Here is a 9,248-nt window from a genome sequence, read left to right as displayed (position 1 = left end):
TGTTGCTCAACGTTCCTCCGGACAGTTTTGCCGAAAAAATTGCTATGGTAAGCTTTAGCGGAAACAACAGGGAGAGAAATCGACGTTTTGGACCAAATCTTACACGCTGAGCCGTGAAATACTTTGTTTTCTTTGTGCTAAAGAATCCATATAAAATACACAATTGAGTAGAAAACCATACTTTCCTAAAGTTTTCGGTTATTGCTTTTCATTTTTAACATTTTCTTTGAAAATTCTCCCGTTATTTAAAAATTGTTTTAAAAAATGTATCATGTTTAAAAGTACGTAAGTAAACAAATAAATGAATCCCAGTGGTTAAATCTAGAGGTTATTGGTGTTCTTTGAAGATCAACCTCTATTTTTACAGATGTCAAATTGTCGCCGTCTGCTGGTTGATGTATGCAACTGCAGCTAGACAGTGAGGAAAGTTCTGGAAAGTGACACGGCAGAGCATTAATTTGATATAACGAAGCATCATTTTTTGTTCAGAAAATTATGAAACAATATGAAAATGTTTAGACTTTCGCGATAATGATGCTTGTAATCAAGGGAAGAATTTGCTAACTTAAAAGCAGCCCTACTTTTACATTACCTACAAGTATAGCTTTATTGGTGTAGCCTACAAGTCAAGATTTTTACTTTGCACTGTGCAACAGTCAAAAAAGATAAAAACTCATTAATGAATTTTCATTCAAACCTTTATTGATAACCCTGGCATTTCACCATTCAGAATGTCACAGTGAATGTGTAACTTTTGAAATATCTGGAATGCTTGGGGAAGTCAAACCCCTTAATATTCTTCTCCTTCTTCATCCTCCTCTCCTATGCTGTCAGTGCCAACCTCCTCATAATCTTTCTCCAGAGCAGCCATATCTTCTCTCGCCTCCGAGAACTCTCCTTCCTCCATACCCTCACCAACATACCAGTGGACGAAGGCTCTCTTGGCATACATGAGGTCAAACTTATGGTCAAGTCGAGCCCAGGCCTCAGCTATGGCTGTGGTGTTGCTCAGCATGCACACGGCTCTCTGCACCTTGGCCAGGTCTCCTCCTGGAACCACAGTTGGAGGTTGATAGTTGATGCCCACCTTGAAGCCTGTGGGACACCAGTCTACAAATTGGATGGTGCGCTTGGTCTTGATAGCGGCAATGGCAGAGTTGACATCTTTAGGGACCACATCACCACGATACAGCAGACAGCAGGCCATGTATTTGCCATGGCGAGGATCACATTTCACCATCTGATTGGCCGGCTCAAAACAGGCATTGGTGATATCAGCCACAGACAGCTGCTCATGGTAGGCTTTCTCAGCAGAGATGACTGGCGCATAGGTGGCCAGAGGGAAATGGATACGAGGGTACGGCACCAAGTTAGTTTGGAACTCGGTCAGATCAACATTCAGAGCGCCATCAAAACGAAGTGAGGCTGTGATGGAGGAGACTATCTGACCAATCAGCCTGTTCAGGTTGGTGTAGGTGGGTCTCTCAATGTCAAGGTTCCTGCGGCAGATGTCATAGATGGCCTCATTATCCACCATGAATGCACAGTCAGAGTGCTCCAAGGTGGTGTGGGTGGTCAGAATGGAGTTGTAAGGCTCCACTACAGCTGTGGAGACCTGGGGAGCAGGGTAGACGGCAAACTCAAGTTTGGACTTCTTCCCATAGTCAACAGAGAGTCTCTCCATCAGCAGGGAGGTGAAACCAGAACCAGTGCCTCCACCAAAGGAGTGGAAAATTAGAAAACCCTGCAGGCCCGTGCATTGATCAGCCTGGAATTAAAAAAAAGGGAAAGTCACAAATCAATTTAAAACTATATAAAAAATTTATACATTTGCAAATATGTGAAAAAAATCCTGTGTGTTAAAATTTACAAGTAAAAATTTTTTTTTATCTCACTAGTTTCCGTGTTCTGTCGAGAACAAGATCAATGATCTCTTTGCCAATGGTGTAGTGTCCACGGGCGTAGTTGTTGGCAGCATCCTCCTTTCCTGTGATCAACTGTTCAGGGTGGAAGAGCTGACGATAAGTTCCTGTGCGCACCTCATCTGCATAAAAAAACAATTACAGAACTTTTATAATGTCCCTCTCAGTGTTTCATATCTCACTTCAGACCAATTGTTTTTTAACAATTTGATTTTTAAATTTGGGATGAAAGATGAACAATTCTCAAATTGTAAAGGAAGACAAATATTAAGATATCATCATACTATTTTACCCCATATCATGTAGATGTAAATTTCATGATAAATTTACCAATGACAGTGGGTTCCAGGTCAACAAAGATGGCTCTGGGAACATGTTTTCCTGCTCCTGTCTCACTGAAGAAGGTGTTGAAGGAATCGTCTCCTCCTCCAATGGTCTTGTCCGAAGGCATTTGTCCATCAGGCTGAATCCCATGCTCCAGGCAATACAGCTCCCAGCATGCATTGCCCATTTGGGCTCCGGCTTGGCCAACGTGCATAGAAATACACTCACGCTGAGAGAAAAATGAAAGGGAGAAAAAAGTGTTTTATTGTGAAGCTTAACAATTATTCAGCGATTTTAAAATTTGTTCATTTAGCGCCTAGATGATAAAATGAAAAACTGGTTGTTTGTAAGTAACATATTGGCATGTGAGAACTTTGAGATTTGTAAACATTACACAGTAGTAAAAAGGAAACAAATACAGGCAATAGTTTCCTAAATGCAAGCCGTGTTATTCAAAGACTTCCTTTCCAGTTCATAGAATTAAAAAAAAAAAGTGTTGACAGATTAGATCACCTATTAATGATTAAGGAAACACATTTTTGTGCTCACCTACATAAAATGAGGTTAAGGCTTTCATAAGGAAAACTAGGTACTACTAAAAGCCTTTTATTTGTCAGAAGGAGCTTTGGTTAAAAAAGTATGTGGCTGACAGGAAATCCATGCCTGTGGATGGGAAACTTGTACTCCACCCCTTCATCCTGTTTCCCCTCCTATTTCCCATACCCTCCCTTCACGGATCTCTCTCCTCCCCCATCCTGTTTGTCTGCACACTGCAACAATTAGGGACGTCTCCACATCTCTTGAATACTAAACTGCTGACAAAATGGCTGCAATCTAACTCCTACTGCTGATCAGACCACTCCTTTTTTCCCCATTCTTTCTATTTTTCATCTCACAGTGGCCACAATGACTATATTTAGTTTATGTCCTGCTAAAACCAAAAGCTATAACTCACACAATAAGCAAGAATTTTCCTTTAACTCAATATCTTTTTTAGTTTTAGAACAAGAAAAAAACACATGATTAAAAAGCGAGTGTGGTCCAAGTTAGTTTAATCTTACATGACCTACATTGCCCAAAGTAACAAAAACTACTGCCATTTAACATTGTGTAACCATTTCAGTGCACTCATTTTTCTTTATTTTAAGGAAACATATCTTAAAAAGTTTCATTACACAACTTCAGCTCAGCTCACAATTATTTTTATCCAGATACATTTTTTCAAAACTATTCCCCACTGCAGATGAGACCTAGTGAGCACTAAACAGACCGAGGGGTTTTAGCCATGAATTAGAGGAAAACAGAGGAACAATTCGGAGGAAAGAATGAAAAGTATAGGCTACGTCATCAGTTACTCACCATTTTGTCTGCTTGTCCTTCGACTGAGGATGAGGAGTCAGACACAAGGCAGAAATGCAGTAGAAAGAGAGAGCCCGGGCTTATATAGGCAAGGATGTGACGGGGGCAGGCAGAAACCCACGGAAAGCAGCTGCATAGTTTACAGGCAGGAGGGATCAGGAGTTTAGAAAAAAAATGGAGGGAATTCCTGGGTTGTACATGCTTAGCAGTGCAATAATAAATTGTATTATACAAATTTTGATAAAAATTAGCCTCTGATGTTTTGCTATCAGCACTTTTAAGAGCTCTAGAATTTCTAGATGAGCTTAATTAAATAATATAAATGGCTTTAATGGGGTATTCATGCATGTGCTTAACACCCAGCCCCCCACATGTTTGTGTTAAACTGAACAGTTAGACAAAGATGAATTGATCAAAAGGCTTTATTCTATTTATCAATTGCATACACCAGATTTGTAAAACAATATAGTCATGTTAAAGTCATAACAAACATTTATATGATACAGCACATTCAGGAACACAAGAGTAGTGACTAAAACACTCCCGTTAGGAGCAGAGATGTCCTTCATACACTAGTGAACTTTTTTTGCTGCAGGCCAAAGCCTGTGTGGGGGCTTCACAAACAACACTAGGCAATGGCTTTGTCAATTATATTCTCTTGCTCTTACAGAAAAAAGTCACAACCAAGTGTTGTTCAGAGACACAAGAGCCTCTTCATAACTTGCATTCCTCATGGAAGAGGATACTGTGGGGGGAGGTGCAGAGACAAGAACCCATGTTTTTCAGCTTGACCAAATACAGGGGGAGAAAAAATCTTAAAGCGTTTGTTACATTTGTTTTCTCTCGCTGCAAATGTACACATGAAACCCCCTGCCACAACTTCAGATTCACTCAAGCATTACAAAGATAGGAAAAGAAAGTTGCTTTGTGCTTCTATCAGTCTAGAAAATATGCCTTACTATCCTCACCATGTTGTCAAAATCTATGTGTAAATTCAAATTACTTTATTTTCTGTCTAGATGTAGCTGTTTAAGTGTTGTTTTTCAATATTACATGTACTAGTTAAAAAAAAAGAAAAAAGACTGAAAAGGAAAAACTCAGTGATTGATTTTAGCAAAAGATGGAAATTTGTTTACTTTAACTGAACTTTCACCTGTTTTTTATTCAATATTCTTCCCCATCGTCATCCTCAACATTGTCAGTGCCAACCTCTTCATAATCTTTCTCCAGAGCAGCCAAATCTTCTCTCGCCTCCGAGAACTCTCCTTCCTCCATGCCCTCACCAACATACCAGTGGACGAAGGCTCTCTTGGCATACATGAGGTCAAACTTGTGGTCAAGTCGAGCCCAGGCCTCAGCTATGGCTGTGGTGTTGCTCAGCATGCACACGGCTCTCTGCACCTTGGCCAGGTCTCCTCCTGGAACCACAGTTGGAGGTTGATAGTTGATGCCCACCTTAAAGCCTGTGGGACACCAGTCTACAAATTGGATGGTGCGCTTGGTCTTGATAGTGGCAATGGCAGAGTTGACATCTTTGGGGACCACATCACCACGATACAGCAGACAGCAGGCCATGTATTTGCCATGGCGAGGATCACATTTCACCATCTGATTGGCCGGCTCAAAGCAAGTGTTAGTTATATCAGCCACAGACAGCTGCTCATGGTAGGCTTTCTCAGCAGAGATGACTGGCGCATAGGTGGCCAGAGGGAAATGGATACGAGGGTACGGCACCAAGTTAGTTTGGAACTCGGTCAGATCAACATTCAGAGCGCCATCAAAACGAAGTGAGGCTGTGATGGAGGAGACTATCTGACCAATCAGCCTGTTCAGGTTGGTGTAGGTGGGTCTCTCAATGTCAAGGTTCCTGCGGCAGATGTCATAGATGGCCTCATTATCCACCATGAATGCACAGTCAGAGTGCTCCAAGGTGGTGTGGGTGGTCAGAATGGAGTTGTAAGGCTCCACTACAGCTGTGGAGACCTGGGGAGCAGGGTAGATGGCAAACTCAAGCTTGGACTTCTTCCCATAGTCAACAGAGAGTCTCTCCATCAGCAGGGAGGTGAAACCAGAACCAGTGCCTCCACCAAAGGAGTGGAAAATTAGAAAACCCTGCAGGCCCGTGCATTGATCAGCCTGGAATAAAAAAAAGGGAAAGTCACAAATCAATTTAAAACTATATAAAAAATGCATACATTTGCAAATATGTGAAAAAAATCCTGTGTGTTAAAATTTACAAGTAAAAATTTTTTTTTATCTCACTAGTTTCCGTGTTCTGTCAAGAACAAGATCAATGATCTCTTTGCCAATGGTGTAGTGTCCACGGGCGTAGTTGTTGGCAGCATCCTCCTTTCCTGTGATCAACTGTTCAGGGTGGAAGAGCTGACGATAAGTTCCTGTGCGCACCTCATCTGCATAAAAAAACAATTACAGAACTTTTATAATGTCCCTCTCAGTGTTACATATCTCACTTCAGACCAATTGATTTTTAACAGTTTGTTTTCAAGTTTAGGATGAAAGATTAACATTTCTCAAATTGTAAAGGAAGACAAATATTAAGATATCATCATACTATTTTACCCCATATCATGTAGATATAAATGTCATGATAAATTTACCAATGACAGTGGGTTCCAGGTCAACAAAGATGGCTCTGGGAACATGTTTTCCTGCTCCTGTCTCACTAAAGAATGTGTTGAAGGAGTCGTCTCCTCCTCCAATGGTCTTGTCAGCAGGCATTTGTCCATCAGGCTGAATCCCATGCTCCAGGCAATACAGCTCCCAGCATGCATTGCCAATCTGAGCCCCAGCTTGGCCCACATGGACAGAGATACATTCACGCTATACAGAGAACGCAACATTGTTTATCTAAAATTTTGTTACAATTATCTTTAAAAATTACTAAATGATTGCAATTAAATATAAATATTTTGCCATATTCATCAATATCTTACAATAATAAATAAATGTGTATGCATTTATCAGTAACTTTGCGAGGTTAAGCCACTTACCATATTTATGTCTTTTTCCAAAGTCCAGGTATCAGAAAGAAGATGTACAGCTTGAAACAGCTGTGTTCCTCTGCCTTTATATACGTGTGTGGACCATGGGAGGGACTGTGATTTATCTAAGCTGTAATCAGAGCCCACTCATTAAACAAGAATAGGATAGTCTTCTTTAGAAACTCAATACAATACATTGCCAAAAAGAGGTTGCCACCCTTATCATTCTTTATTGGCCCCTATGAGGGTTAAATGGCAAGGTGTGAGCAGCTAATATTTCAGAAAGTAAAATCAGAACCCCAGGTGAGGGGAAGGCAACATGAGGTAATTTAATTTAGCAGCTCTAGCTGCATCTTTAACGCTTATCAAACTCACCCATAAACAATGTTTTGGGATTAAATGTTTAGCTGCAATCATCTCCATACTTGTAGTATTTCCTGAGCTAAAGCAACACTGAAGTCCACAAAATTTGGTATCCTGAAGATGTACCTATACACCTACCAACATTTTCCAAATATTGTGCCTTCTAGTCAAAATAGTTTTTAAATAATTACAAGAAATTTATACATTCAGTAAATTAAACTGGTTTTGTAGTTGCTACCAGTTTTGCAAAAATGAGTTAAGTCATGCAACAGTTCACTTCTGTTACAGGTAAGCTGCTTTATACAAGTTAAAAATAAAGCTACATTTTGTAATGTGTAGATGTAAAAACTTGCACCTAACTTAATTATTGCACATTCCATATGAGTTAAAAAAATCAAGGATCTTTTGATTTTAAAATCCACTGCATATTTAACTCTGTATGCAGTTAGAAAAATTACATGAAGCAATTTTCAACTTCATTGATTTTTTCTTTTGATGTTTTTTTGTAGTGCAAAAGACTCGCATTTTACGATGTTGGGTAAAGACTTAACCTTTAAAATCAAGTTACAGCTAAACATTAAAGGTGATGTTAAACATAATTCAACAAGTCATCTCACAGCATTTACCATCACACTATTTTGCAAAAAAGATGGGAAAAAACTGACCAAGTTCCTGTTTGTAGCAAAACTCAGCAACAGTCTGCTACAAGTTTACGTCCAAATAACATAAGAAAGGTAGTCTTCAATCAACCCTAACCTCTTACTGTTTTTGTAACACTAATGGAACCACTGAGGACGTTTTAGATGCCACAATAAAAAAATCACTGGACTGTTCTTGAACCTGACTATAAATAATAAAATAAAGAATTTGCTGCAGCGTCTGCACTGCTCCTTCTTGAAAGACTTGGGACCAATACTTGTCATGTAATTTAATCTTCAGCTGATTTTTGTAACCCATTAGTGGAAGCATCAATGGGAAAGCACATACTATTGTTTACTTCTTTGCGTTTGCCCCAGAGGTGTTACTTTAGCCATAGAACTGTGACCCAGTTTCATTTTGTGATAGTATAGGTCCATTATTCACGGGTTCCTTTCCAGTGCTGCACAATTGAGTTTTTACTGTATTTCGCTGTTGTAAAATATAAAACAAAGCAAAGATGAAAGGTGGCATAAAACAAAGCAATAGAAGTAGATAGAAATAATGAATTTGAAACTTGCTGCTAAAAAATAAATCACAAATTAAAACCAAGTCAAAGGAGTCAGCCGTGCATATTTCTGGTTACCTGAAGATATGAAGTCTTAGTTTAAATCCTCTTTTTTTAAGTTATCACTGAGCTCAAGTGGTGGTCCATCAGAACTGAGAAAATATACATAAAGTCTTACCTGCCATGTATGGCAGTTTGTATGGCATCAATCTGTGAATGTGTGTATATGGGTGAAAGGGACTGTGTCTGTAGAAAAGCCCTATATAAGTATATTATGTTACCTTGGTCGGTGCCAGCACCATATTTGCATGATACATTTTCTTATACAATCATAAATTGTTTGGGGCTTTATGGAGCATCTCAACTGATTAAAGATATGAAGTTGGTATTGGTCTATCCTGAATAGGAATTTCCAACATTGTCCAACACTGATGATTTATTTTGACCTCCAAATGATTCATTTATTATTTATGTCTATGGACTAACTTTGTACCAAATCTTATAAGCAACACTTAGTAAATCATTTATTCAATTCAATTCAATTTTATTTATATAGCCCAATATTATAACAATAGCTATCCCAGTGGGCTTCAAACCGGTGGTTGTGTAATAAACATCAATCATAAAGAGCATAAAGTCATAGAATTCAATAGGTAATGGCTAAACTGGACTAACCAGGCTAAACTAAACTGGGCATCCCTGCCCTTAGACCCTCCTTCTCGGTAAAGAAAAACTCCTAAAAAAAACAGATTCCGGAAAAAAAGAAGAAACCTCAGGGGTGCCCACATGAAGGAAGGATCCTCCCCCAGGATGGACAGGCGATACCAGAACTCTTGACCAGAACTATTGATTATTAAATGAGAGATTGAGGTATTCTCCAAAAAATCAAAAACTGTTCAGGTCAAGCTGGATGGTGGTGGGGTCACAAGATTTGAAAAATATCCGTCTGGACTGGCATGAGTGGTGAGAAAAACAGAAGATCCTAAAATGGGATTCCCGATCAACTGCTATTTGTTTCTCTGCGTAACTCAAACTAAAACAACTCTGACCTCTAGCTTTCAAAACGATGAAGTA

General features: G+C 39.3%; 2 protein-coding genes across 3 annotated transcripts; both read right to left on the bottom strand.

The window, feature by feature from the left end:
• Window positions 1-680: 680 nt before the first annotated feature.
• LOC101168255 (tubulin alpha chain) lies at window positions 681-3,774 on the bottom strand. Its single transcript, XM_004081702.5, has 4 exons — window positions 3,606-3,774; window positions 2,253-2,475; window positions 1,896-2,044; window positions 681-1,768 (listed from the first exon to the last, which is right to left on the bottom strand). Exons 1-4 carry the CDS (start codon window positions 3,606-3,608, stop codon window positions 791-793), a joined length of 1,353 nt encoding a protein of 450 aa, XP_004081750.2. The 5' UTR covers window positions 3,609-3,774; the 3' UTR covers window positions 681-790.
• Window positions 3,775-4,012: 238 nt separating this feature from the next.
• LOC101166346 (tubulin alpha chain-like) lies at window positions 4,013-8,977 on the bottom strand. Of its 2 annotated transcripts, XM_011489664.4 has the most exons (5): window positions 8,850-8,977; window positions 6,617-6,737; window positions 6,224-6,446; window positions 5,868-6,016; window positions 4,013-5,741 (listed from the first exon to the last, which is right to left on the bottom strand). In XM_011489664.4, the coding sequence occupies exons 1-5, from the start codon at window positions 8,960-8,962 to the stop codon at window positions 4,770-4,772; spliced, it is 1,578 nt and encodes a 525-aa protein (XP_011487966.3). In that variant the 5' UTR covers window positions 8,963-8,977; the 3' UTR covers window positions 4,013-4,769. The 2 variants fall into 2 exon arrangements, with proteins under 2 accessions (XP_011487966.3, XP_078796061.1); XM_078939935.1 differs by lacking the exon at window positions 8,850-8,977 and having other exon boundaries at window positions 6,224-6,415; window positions 6,617-6,733.
• Between the last annotated feature and the right edge of the window lie 271 nt (window positions 8,978-9,248).

Source organism: Oryzias latipes, chromosome 21 (genome assembly GCF_053564925.1).
Source record: "Oryzias latipes strain Hd-rR chromosome 21, Olatipes_Hd-rR_3.1".
NCBI lineage: Eukaryota > Metazoa > Chordata > Actinopteri > Beloniformes > Adrianichthyidae > Oryzias > Oryzias latipes.
This window is presented reverse-complemented; position numbering and strand designations above follow the sequence as displayed.